The sequence below is a fragment of the Oncorhynchus kisutch genome, linkage group LG18 (genome assembly GCF_002021735.2).
Source record: "Oncorhynchus kisutch isolate 150728-3 linkage group LG18, Okis_V2, whole genome shotgun sequence".
In the NCBI taxonomy this organism is placed as follows: Eukaryota; Metazoa; Chordata; class Actinopteri; order Salmoniformes; family Salmonidae; genus Oncorhynchus; species Oncorhynchus kisutch.
In genome coordinates, this window is record NC_034191.2 from 44,096,689 (window position 1) to 44,109,083 (window position 12,395).

The 12,395-nt window shown below is 51.1% G+C and overlaps 1 protein-coding gene across 4 annotated transcripts in view; it reads left to right on the top strand.

Annotated features, from left to right (window-relative positions):
* Positions 1–12,395, top strand: part of LOC109908869 (histone-lysine N-methyltransferase 2A) — a 44,026-nt gene that overhangs the window by 13,205 nt on the left and 18,426 nt on the right. Inside the window, exons 2-17 of one of the 4 annotated variants that reach the window (XM_031796129.1) lie at positions 212–284; positions 802–4,130; positions 4,874–5,051; positions 5,301–5,535; positions 5,641–5,705; positions 5,798–6,328; positions 6,545–6,615; positions 6,775–7,017; positions 7,650–7,796; positions 7,994–8,092; positions 8,327–8,447; positions 8,681–8,794; positions 9,132–9,316; positions 10,191–10,361; positions 10,710–10,820; positions 11,421–11,494. In XM_031796129.1, coding sequence (XP_031651989.1) covers positions 212–284; positions 802–4,130; positions 4,874–5,051; positions 5,301–5,535; positions 5,641–5,705; positions 5,798–6,328; positions 6,545–6,615; positions 6,775–7,017; positions 7,650–7,796; positions 7,994–8,092; positions 8,327–8,447; positions 8,681–8,794; positions 9,132–9,316; positions 10,191–10,361; positions 10,710–10,820; positions 11,421–11,494 — 5,747 coding nt within the window. The remainder of the gene's footprint in view (positions 1–211; positions 285–801; positions 4,131–4,873; positions 5,052–5,300; positions 5,536–5,640; positions 5,706–5,797; positions 6,329–6,544; positions 6,616–6,774; positions 7,018–7,649; positions 7,797–7,993; positions 8,093–8,326; positions 8,448–8,680; positions 8,795–9,131; positions 9,317–10,190; positions 10,362–10,709; positions 10,821–11,420; positions 11,495–12,395) is intronic. The other 3 variants (XM_031796131.1, XM_031796130.1, XM_020507620.2) reach the window with 3 other exon arrangements.

Genomic DNA, 12,395 nt, shown 5'->3' on the forward strand with positions numbered 1-12,395 from the left:
TTGTTTTTGAGTAGTTTCAGTATGGGATGACTGAAGTGTAGAGCTAGGCCTGAACATTGGTTTGGGTGGAGCCTTTTGAATTCTGAATCTGTTATTCACGCATCACTTTGATCTGTATAAAAAATAATACATTCATTCTCTTGTTCTGTTGAAGTATTTCGGAAAACATTTTGGCCATATTTCATGTGTTTCTTGTATTTTCCCTCCATAGGAAGGAGCATTTGGAGGGTTTGGAACAGTCAGTGAACACCGACGAAAACAGAGTCCGCCAAGGGCGTTGGCAGGTGAGATGATTTTATTTATGTACACTACATGACCAAAAGTATGGGGACACCTGCTTGTCCATCTCGTTCCAAAATAATGGCCATTAATATGGAGTTGGTTTCCCATTTGCTGCTATAACAGCCTCCACTCTTTCCTGGAAGGCTTTCCACTAGATGTTGGAACATTGCTGCAGGGACTTGCTCTCATTCAGCCACGAGCATTGGTGAAGGGCACTGCTGGGTGATTAGGCCTGGTTTGTCGAGATCGGTGTGGAAGAACTTGACTGGCCTGCAAAGAGCCATGACCTCAACCCCATCGAACGCCTTTGGGATTAATTGGAACGCCGAATGCGAGCCAGGCCTAATCGCCCAACATCCGTGCCCTGCAGCAATGTTCCAACATCTAGTAGAAGGTTTTCACATAGTTTTGTGTGTGTGTACACACACAATCACAATCAATATCTCGTTCTCTTAGAAGTAGTGTTTTGTAGTTCAGCCCCACTTATTTGAAACCCATTCTGTTTCTGTTTTATACCAGTTACTCCCACGCAGGAGAAGAAGCCCAGAGGCCGACCCCCACGAGCCCTGACTGCACAGAAAGGGGGCGCAGGCGCCGGCCCTTCCCCTTCGTCTGTCTTGGGGAAACCTGAGGGCCAGGAACGGCTTTCGGAGAAGGCCAAGCGGCTGCCCGGGAGGCCGCCTGGCTCCGGAGAGAAGAGGAGAGGCCGTCCTCCAGCCTCTGTCACACAGAGGAGTTGGGAGGCCCGCAGCCATGCAGCCAACAACAATGACAGCAGGCATGTCCGGCAGGAGCACGCCTCCACAGCTGCACATCGCAACGACAGGGCCGAGGACGGGAAAGAGAGGAAGGCCACAAAGAGAACGCCTCTGGACACAGAGGCCAAGCCTCTCAAAGCGAGCCGCGTGTCCAAGGTGACCAAACTGAAGCGGCTGCGCGAGGTCAAACTGAGCCCGCTCAAGTCGCGGCTCAAGGCCATCGCCAGGAAATGTTTGCCGGTGTCCGGCGTGCCTCGGCGCAGGAGAGGACGGCCTCCCTCTGCCGAGCGCCGTAAAGCCAAGGCTGCCGACGCTGCTGCCCAGGCCTCTGGTTCAGATGAAACCAAACAAAAGGCTTTCAGGGTCCGCCGGGACAGATATAGGGAACCCCACACTCCTCAACAGCAGTCTAAGCTCAGGGCGTCCCACGTTGCTGAGGACGACGACAGCCCCGACGTCCACAGCTCCTCCCCGCCCTCCAGCCCGCTCGCCGAATCCTCTCCTTCCAAGCTGGGCAGGCCGCTGAACCTGAGAACCAGCCCTCGCCACGTCAACCCCGTACGGATCGTTCCCCACTCCAAACGCACTGATGCCGCAATCGCCAAGCAGCTGCTGCAGCGCGCTAAGAAAGGTGCGCAGAAAAAGAAACTGTTAGAGAAGGAGGTGGTGGCCATAGGAAGCCAGGGGGGGGCAGGTATGGATGCAGGCATCCGGAAGAGGAGGAGAACGCAGCTGAAGAACATCAGGCAGTTCATCATGCCCGTGGTGAGCACCGTCTCACTGCGCATCATCAAAACCCCAAAGCGCTTCATCGAGGACGAGGGCAGCTTCGGGGCCCCTCACCCCCACATGAAGATGGCACGGTTTGATGCTGTCCCGCACCCTGTCGCTGCCCCCCAGCCTGCCTCGGCCTCCTCCCCCATGCGGGCGTCTACAGCTGCAGTTACTACCGCCGCTGCTACAGCCGTGACCGCAGCTCCGGTCGACACCATCCCTCCCCCCGCCACCATCGCAGCCAGCAGTGCTACGGCCGTGGCGGCCAGTCTGCTCAACAACCGCTGCAACAATGGCACCAGCAACGGGCGCTTCAGCAGCAGCGCTGCCTCGTGTGGCTCCAGCGCCATGTCCCAGCACTCCTCCCAGCTCTCTTCGGGCGAGTCGTCCCGCTCCAGCAGCCCCAGCCTGGACGACTCATCGTGCGACTCCCAGGCTTCGGAGGGCACTCAGGCCCTGTCCGAGCGAGACCACTCCCCGTCCTCCCAGGGAGAGGGGGAGGGGGACTTGCTGCACACATCCAGGCCGCTGTCGGAGCCCGAGCCGGAGCAGCAGGTGCTGATTGAGAGGGGTCGGCGGGGACGCAGAGGCCAGGGTGTGGGTAGGGGAAGAGGCAGCCTGGCCACCGGAGGGAAGAAGGCCATCATCAGTCCGGCCACAGGAGTGTTGATGTCCAACTCTCAACAGGCTGCCTCCTCTTCCCCCCCACCTCCCCCTCTCCTTAGTCCCCCGCTGCAGGCCCAGTCAGGCTCCATTACAGCGGAGCATCACCCCCACTCCCCTTGGATCCTGCCCCACCCGTTTCGCCAAGGCCCGTCATTGGTGCTCTCCAGCCTGCAGGACAAGCGAAGGTCCATCTTGAGAGAGCCCACCTTCCGCTGGACATCACGGTCTCGCACCGAGCAGCAGTACTTCTCCTCCGCTAAGTACGCCAGGGAGGGCCTTATCCGCAAGCCCATCTTTGACAATTTCCGCCCTCCCCCTCTCACTGCCCAAGACGTAGGTCTAATGCCCCATGGTGCTGGAGGGGTTGCTCCAGCGGGTTACCCCGTGCCAGGCGGTGGGTCCGGAGCGGGCACCCGCTTGTTCTCCCCACTGCACCACCACCACCAGCAGCACCCCTCGTCCCGCTTCGAGTCACCGCTCCAGAAGCGCAGCCCGCTGCTGCGCGCCCCACGCTTTACTCCCAGCGAGGCGCACTCGCGCATCTTTGAGTCGGTCACCTTGCAGTCGTCATCGGGGAGCAGCCCGGGATCGCTGTCTCCCCTCCAGTCCACCCCCAAGTCGGGCCGGTCGGTCAGACGCAGGAGGAGGAAGACCCTGGGACTCCTGCGTTGTCAGCCCCGGTCTCCTTCACACTCCATGACCACGCGGAGCAGCCAGCCAGGGGCCCCGCCAGGAAAGGCCCCCTCTGAACTGTGTCTGCTGACAGGCTCTGTCTCCACTGGTGCCAGCAGCACCTGTAGCTCCTCCAGCTCTCTGCCCACTAGTGCCTTAACGCCTGCTCCTTTCACTACCTTCTCACCGGGCTCCATGGGCCTCTCCTCACATGGGCCTTCCTCCTCTGACGGACACAGAGCAGCCGGGAGCCTTGGTGGCGGTACAGGCGGCAACTCCGCCACTTCCTCCTCTTCCCAACTCTTCCCACTCTTCACTTCCAGCCCCCAGGAGACGGGCCGCGGTGCCGGGAAAGGGGGGAGAGAGAGGAGCACCTCTGCTTCCCGGGACTCTGCTCCAGTCAAGGAGCTGGAAAGGGAGACTGAGAAAAGCAGAGAGCGTGAGAAAGAGAACAAAAGGGAAGGTAGGAAAGATTGGGAGAGGAGAGGGAAGGTGTCCACTCCAGACGCCTCTCTTAATACGACCCCCAGCCTGTTTGCCGTGGAGGGGAGGGACGGGGAGGAGTCTCTGACCTCCGTTGCTCCTAAAAAGACACCTGGGAGGAAGAAGTCTGTGTCCGTGGACTCGGGTACAGAGGCAGCACCTGTAGAAAGGGCTGCAGTCCACTCCTCTATTCCCCTTATCTTGACCAAGGGCCGCGCCTCCAAAAAGACCCGGCCCTTGGAGAGGGGGCCAGAGGCTGATCCTGGGGAGAAGGAGAAAACAAGTGCCCCTGCCCAGCAGACAGGCCTTCCCCTGGGGCAGACCGGCAGCAAGAAGCCCCTGGCTGCCCCGTCACTGGGTTCCATGCTGGCGCACGCCGAGAAGCTGCCTGTGGCCGACAAGCGGGTGGCGGGCCTGCTGAAGAAGGCCAAAGCGCAGTTGTTCAAGATCGAGAAGAGCAAGTCGCTGAAGTCTCCAGACCATCCTAAAGTTCAGGTTAGTTCCCCTCTTTCTCCCCCTGTTCCTCTCTCCTTCACTGACTAAGCTATTTCTGTTGGTTTATTTTGTCTCATCGCTGTCTCAACATAACCACGATAAAATCATTTGGCATGATTCTGAGAATCTTTGCTGCCATAAATAGCATTGCGAGTGTTTTGAACACAGACTGAAACTTGATAGCTGGAATCTCCCTGAAAGGGGGTTATAGAAGGGGAATTCTGCCAAGCCACCTTGTACATTATGCAGACAGCCGTGCACAAATTCTGTTGAAGTACTCTCCTTCAGAAAACAAAGATGTGTATCTGTTGAGGGAAGAGGGCCTATAGAAAGATGGTTTACAGATTAGAGCTGTCACGATACCAGTATGGTGAGACCTGATTTTTCCACCACACAAAAATAAATTTGAAGCAGACTGAACTCGACAGTCCTTTAATAACCTGCTGTATGTAAAATATTGTATAGAGGGGCAATAGCTTGGAAAATGAACGTGTCACTGGGTGATAACAGAAGGCTGTGTTTTTTTGCATCAACTAAGTCTGCTTCATATTTTGTTTCCGTTCCCACGATACAACCCTGTTAGAGTTGCCCCTTCAGAGACTGATTTATAAAAGTTAATATAGATGTCTTTTTAATTTTTTTAATTAAAAAGTACTTGGAAATACACAGTCCCAGAATTTGGGCACTTCAACTCGATCAAGTTACGTTATACTGTGTTGATATCGTTGGCTTTGCTCTGCCAGAGCCAAGAGAGCGACTCTTCGGAGACGTCGGTGCGAGGGCCGCGCATCAAGCACGTGTGTCGGCGTGCTGCTGTGGCCCTGGGCCGCAACCGTGCCGTGTTCCCCGACGACATGCCCACCCTCAGTGCCTTGCCGTGGGAGGAGAGAGAAAAGATCCTGTCTTCCATGGGGAATGATGGTAAGATCCGCGTTAAATGGGCACGTCCCCTTTTTGAATATTTGTAATGAAGTATGACCCACTCGCATACTCAAATGCTCCCCGAACACATCAATGACGTCATGGCATTTCAGGGTAAGGGCCATACCTTATTCTGTTTCATATGTTTCTGGCCTGGTACCCCGTTTCAAGTGATTTTCCTATTTCCAATTGGGACATTTTGAGTGTCACCCATAGTGTGCTGCAAATGTCTCCCCACCCCCACCATAGACAAATCTTCAGTGGCGGGTTCGGAAGAGGCGGAGCCCCAGTCCCCTCCCATCAAGCCTGTGATGAGGCACACCAAGACTATCCAGGAGGGAGGGGCGGTGCCCAGGAAGGGGCGGCGGTCGCGGCGCTGCGGGCAGTGTCCTGGCTGCCAGGTCCCTGAGGACTGCGGAGTCTGCACCAACTGCCTGGACAAGCCCAAGTTCGGGGGCCGCAATATCAAGAAGCAGTGTTGCAAGTAAGTATGAGGATCCCGTTATGTTGAGTAGAGCAATTCCGCAGTCTCACTCATTTAACGCCACAATGTTGAATATGTGACTGACTGTATGCATATACGTCACAGGGTCCGAAAGTGTCAGAACTTGCAGTGGATGCCTTCCAAGATTTTTCTCCAGAAGCAAGGGAAAGGTCTGTGTCTTTTAATAAAGCCTTTTTCCATAAATCCACGATGTCTTCAGTTCTCAGTGTAATTGACGGGATTGCATAATTTGTATTTTTAGGCAAAAAAGACAAGAAGAAGAACAAACTGTCAGAAAAAAAGGAGGCGCTACACCCTGTCAAGGACCCAACAAGCACTGAGTCTAGTCTCAAACTGGCCCCACCCCCCTTGAAGGAGGAGCCCCCTCATAAAAAGAGTGAAACCCCTCCCCCGAAGCCAGGTGAGGAGAAGCATAAACAGCCGCTGCCACAGTTGCAGTCCCCCCTAGCCGAGAATCCTACCCTCTCAAACAACCAGACCCCCAGCTGCGCCACCGCCCTTGGGCAAGACCTGAAACATCTTGCAACGGCACCCATGGGTGCTGCTAGTAGGAAGGAACGAAAGCCTCAGCAGCCCACCCCTCCCTCCTCCCCTTTCTCTTCCTCACCCCAGAGCTCCCCCTCCCCACCAACACCCCAGCCCCCGCAGCAGAGGCCCCAGCCCACCCAGGGGCCTCCAAAAAAGGAGGGAGGAGGGGCTCCCAAGTCTCCACCCACAGAAGCCAAGGGGAAGCCCCAGCAGCAGTGCTTGGCCACACCCATCACAGACACAGGTAGGAGGAGCCATATTGTAATGGTTAGGATTACCCCTTTGTGAAATAGCTAGAAAATAGCTGTTCTCCATTGTATTTTCCCTTGCACACTAGTATACTCTGCTGTTAACACTGAAATAATATAATTGCATTTCTCTGTTGAAAAGCACTGATTTGCTCTAAATGGCATAGCTATTGTTGATACTCTTATAACCTGTGTCCCCTCAACACCCGAAGGGAAGCAAATGAAGAAACAGACTCCTCGCTCTGTCCCGCCACAACCTAAACCCACCAAACCAAAAGAGAAGGTATGTTCTGCAGTTCCCTTTTTGTAAGGCGATGCCAAAGGCAAATGGATATCTTTGGATGGACAATAAAATGAGATACAATTTATATTCCATAAGTCCCATGCATGCTCCCTTGGCCTTCATCCCTGACCCCTCTCTCATCCACTTCCCTCTCCCTAGCAGCAGAAGCCGTTAGCCACCAAACCTGAGAGCAGTACTTTAAACTTGCTGAGCACTCCCTCGACTGGGGGCACCGCCAAGCAGAAAGTGCCCAGCGACGGAGTGCACAGAATCAGAGTAGATTTTAAGAAGGACCATGATGTGGAAAACGTGTGGGCCACGGGCGGCCTCAGCCTCCTCACCTCCATGCCAATCACTCCACGGGTCGTCTGCTTCCTCTGTGCCAGCAGTGGCAATGTCGAGGTGAGTCACGGGAGCCTCTTTCTCTCTACTCCTGTGCACACCCTCTCACTCACACATAACAACAAAGGTGAGAACAGGCTGGCCTTGCTCTCAAAATGAGGGAAAAGGAGCACTTCTTTGTATTTAAAAATAAGAATTGAATAAAGTGAGCTACTCGTCTAACAACATGGTGGAACACCCCCCTGGACATGCCGCTGGTCTATCATGGGGTTGTACCGGACAGCACCAGCGGGCCCACTTCAAGCATTCAACATATGACATATCAAAGACTACGGTTGGACGGTATACCGGGGTATACTGTATTACCAAAGCAATTTAAGCAACATGGATCTTAATCTAGGAGTGGAATGATTGTCTCTGCTGTAACCAAGAAGCTTGATCTAGTCACTTAACTAGCAAGTTAGCAAACTAAATGCATAGCTAGAGCCCTGAGCTGGATATAATTTATTTGGCACATCTTAGATAGTTAATTTATAGTTATAACCGGTGGTGTAGCACGCACCCCTGCAGCCCCCCCATACTGTCGGTATGTCCAATACCTGTTTTATAACCACATCCTACTTTAGTACCCATTTTATTAATTTCAACCGTACTGACTGTGCTGCACTGACCTCCCTCTTATCCTCCTCCAGTTTGTCTTCTGCCAGGTGTGCTGTGAGCCCTTCCATCTCTTCTGCTTGGGGGAGACTGAGCGCCCTCTGGAGGAGCAGTGGGAGAACTGGTGTTGTCGCCGCTGTCGCTTCTGCCATACCTGTGGCCTCCAGCACCAGAAGACTAAAGTAAGGCTCTCCCTTTCGAACGATTTGATTCTGAGTAACAACGGCTATTAGGGGTTTGAGAATACGTTATTTGGTTTATCACTATCCCTGTTTTGTCTGGCTCTATTCAATGTCTTCCACCAAGAGGTAGAGATTTACATTTTAGGCCAGGGTAATTAGGTTGCTAACTTGCTTGTCACCACCTCTTCTTCCCCAAGCAGCAACTTCTGGAGTGTGAGAAGTGCCGAAACAGCTACCACCCTGAGTGCCTGGGACCCAACCATCCCACCAGACCCACCAAGAAGAAAAGGGTCTGGGTATGCATCAAGTCATCCTTCCTCATCCAAGCACTAAAATGTATTTTTTTTGTTCGTGTAGACTCAAACGTTAAGGCTAGGTGTAGGGATGAAAATTTGATATGTTTTTAGGGTAAGGTTTAGACAGTAACTGCACCCTGGAGACATTTAACGTTTATTTCATATCGACTGCCTTTTGTTTAACCATATTCATTTGTCATGAATTGTCTCCTCTGTGCCCTTGTTGTGTCCTAGATCTGCACCAAGTGTGTGCGCTGTAAGAGTTGTGGAGCCACAAAACCTGGGAAGGCCTGGGACGCCCAGTGGTCACAGGACTTCTCCCGATGTCATGACTGTGCCAAACTCTTTGCTAAAGGTAACTCACAAGCAGGACTATAAATTAAGATTTTATATAAAAAAAAATAATAAGTTAAGAGCACACATGTTTCTTGTTGGCAAAGTCCAGGTAGCCCGTTCAGTCAGTCTAGTTTTGTTTGGTCCCTAATGAACACGACTGGCATCTGTCTCAGTACTATGAAAAGAGTTAGGTTTTGGGGGGGAAGAGTGTGTGTAGTAGCTTTCTATGACACAATGACTTGTGTTTTCCAGGTAACTTCTGCCCCCTTTGCGATAAGTGCTATGACGACGATGACTACGACAGCAAGATGATGCAGTGTGGGAGATGCGACCACTGGGTCCACTCCAAGTGTGAGAACCTCACAGGTTAGCGGGCGCTCTCGTTTCACAACTCGACTCACTGGAAACAATGTCCTCTTTCAGTCTTGTCTGTTTCTCAACACCTCTCCTGTTATGAAGCGATACAGATTTGAACTCTGCACCATTCTTTCTTTTGGCTGCTGTATGTTCACTACTTAAATGTGTTTATCAATTTCAACTTCTGTTGATATACCCAAAAACACTTGTAAAATGTCTTTCCATAGTCATTTACTTCGCATGGATTAAATCAACACTTTTGATACGGTGAATTGACGGATAACCAACCGATAAATGAGTGTAAAAAGTCAACCTCCCCTTCTACTGCCTTGTCTCCCACTACTAGACGAGATGTACGAGTTGCTGTCCAATCTGCCAGAGAACGTGGCCTACACCTGCACCAGCTGTACGAAGCGTCAGCCGGCCGAGTGGAGGACGGCCTTGGAGAAGGAGCTGCAGGGCTTGGTGCGCCGGGTCCTCACCGCGCTGCTCAATTCCCGCACCTCCACACACCTGCTCCGCTACAGACAGGTGAGGAGAAGGGATATCTGTGAGAAGGGGATATTGTGTTGCATGTTTAGGGTCAGGGGTTTTTCCTGACCAAGTTGGGAAAGACTTAAAGCTCTGGCTGTTTGGTAGAACCTGGCCAAGTTGGGAAAGACTTAAAGCTCTGGCTGTTTGGTAGAACCTGACCAAGTTGGGAAAGACTTAAAGCTCTGGCTGTTTGGTAGAACCTGGCCAAGTTGGGAAAGACTTAAAGCTCTGGCTGTTTGGTAGAACCTGGCCAAGTTGGGAAAGACTTAAAGCTCTGGCTGTTTGGTAGAACCTGACCAAGTTGGGAAAGACTTAAAGCTCTGGCTGTTTGGTAGAACCTGGCCAAGTTGGGAAAGACTTAAAGCTCTGGCTGTTTGGTAGAACCTGGCCAAGTTGGGAAAGACTTAAAGCTCTGGCTGTTTGGTAGAACCTGACCAAGTTGGGAAAGACTTAAAGCTCTGGCTGTTTGGTAGAACCTGACCAAGTTGGGAAAGACTTAAAGCTCTGGCTGTTTGGTAGAACCTGACCAAGTTGGGAAAGACTTAAAGCTCTGGCTGTTTGGTAGAACCTGACCAAGTTGGGAAAGACTTAAAGCTCTGGCTGTTTGGTAGAACCTGACCAAGTTGGGAAAGACTTAAAGCTCTGGCTGTTTGGTAGAACCTGGCCAAGTTTTTCTTGCTCATTTGACAGGGTCAGGAAAACCTCTTGGCCCTGGAATGTCAGCTATAACTAGTGCCTAGAGTTTGTTATTTTTGGTCACATGAAAAACACCTGGCCCTACAGATTATACCTTTTTGTTTGTCTGTGAAGTGTAAGGTGAGAGCACATGAACAGATGTAAACCCCCCCCCCCCCCCCCCCCCTCTCGTTAGGCTGTGATGAAGCCGCCCGAGTTGAACCCTGAGACGGAGAGTTTACCCACCCGACGCTCCCCCGAGGGGCCAGACCCCCCGGTCCTGACTGAGGTCGCGCCCCCCAATGACTCCCCCCTCGACCTGGAGTCGGTGGAGAAGAAGTTGGACGCGGGGCGCTACAAGTCTGTGGTGAGTCTAAAAATCACGTCCCACTCGTGTACACTCACAACCTCACGCCTCCGAAACACATTCAATCAACTTCCCGCTGCGAAAGCTTTGATATTTTCAGACTGTGTCGTCTCAGTCCATTTCAATTATTTCATCCCACCAGCATCCGCCCAGCATTGCGTGATAACACTAGCTATGTGTGTATGAATACACAGCCACATCATCCAGACACCCGAGTAGGGGCATGGTTGCTCAGCCCTGGGGAACTCTCTTCGCTCAGTTCAAATGCAGTTCACTCTCAGAGAGGGGGGGGGGGGGTATGAGATAGAAGGCAGTGTGTCACTCGGTGTGGTGTTTTCTCTATTTCAGCTTGAGTTCAGTGACGACATAGTGAAGATCATCCAGACGGCCATCAACTCAGACGGCGGGCAGCCAGAGAACAGGAAAGCCAATAGCATGGTCAAGTCCTTCTTTATCCGGGTGAGGATAGGCTAATTCCTGTAGGCTATGGAGAACTTGCTCAACTTCAGTAGTAGTAGTATTCACCCTGATTGAATCCACTGGTAGACACAGGCTGCTTCCCAAATAGTAGGGTTATACTTTTGACCAGGAGCCATACGGCTCTGTTTAAGGTGCAATTTGGGATGCAGCTATAGCTGTTAAAGCCAGAGTCCTCAGTCTATTTCAGCCCAACGGCAGGTGAGATGTAATTCTCCAGTTAATAGACATTGCTATGGATGCACTGACATTACACAATATTTGCATGATGGTTATAAACATATTGAGTGGGGAAGGGGAAACTGAAAATGAGCTGTTATTGGCAGAGGTTTGGAACTCTTTCTTATTGGTCTAACTCATTTACTGCATGGTGACATCACCATGGAAGGCCAAAACTCTCATCCCACCAAAACAGGCTTACATTTAAGGTGTCTTTTCAAATAGCACTTACACTAAAAGGACATTAGCTTAACTTTCACGGTATTATTCCAACGTCATAGTGTGGAAATGTGTATAAAACAGAATAATCTGTTTGACTGCACTGGGCCTTTAACATCTATTTTCCCCCTGTCTCTGTTGCAGCAAATGGAGCGCGTGTTCCCTTGGTTCAAAGTCAAGAAGTCCCGATTCTGGGAAACGCACAAATTCTCCACCAAGTGAGTGTGAACAGCATCATATCAATGAGATTACACAAGACCAATAGATCGGTACACATGCTGCCTGTCGCATTGATGATTCATATTGACTAACTCCATGTGTAACAGTAGATTTGATGAATCAAGAGATGGCTTCTTATTTGCCCCATACCATAAGGTTTTAATCCCATTTTAAGTGAACTTTTCAAGTACTCTGATACATAGGGGCCTATACAAGGCACGGGAGCATCTGTGCAAACAAATGACACTGACTGACCTGAGGAGCCCAGTCCATCTATGTTCTCCTCTCCTCTTGCTCCCCAGTGCCTGGATATCATCTTTCCATAGCTCATGCATTGTGCATGCTCCCATTTCCATTGTGAGAAAGGGGCCACCCCGTGTCCCTTTTGATATATGAGCTTTGAACACACTTTCGACGTGCCATTTTAGTCCCTCTGTTCAACCGCCAATTGTTAATTGAAATATTTAAGGGCATGTAGCGTCTTTCTCAATGCCAGAAACGCATATAGTAACTTGGAAAACATTCCCAAATGGAAAGCTCTTAAATATTTTTTTATTTTCTATAATACAATAATATTATATTGTTCTAAAAGTTGGGTTTGTTTTTTTCCAAATCTGCTTCAACTTCAGAAATATTCACACAACGTACCGCGGTCAGCGTTACACAGTGAGGAAATACAAATCCATGCTTACCCTTCATATACTCGTGGGTTTAAAAAAAAGTTGCCTAGTAGTATAGGGCTTAGCTAGCAATTGCTTTTGTATTCAAGATGGCCAAGCTTTGTGTGGTAGCAGGGTGTAGCAACACTTGCTAAGCAAATGTGAGTATCTGCCTCTATGGCCACACAAATGAGACACTTAAAAAGTGGTATACATTTGTAAGAATGAGGCGGGCTAATTG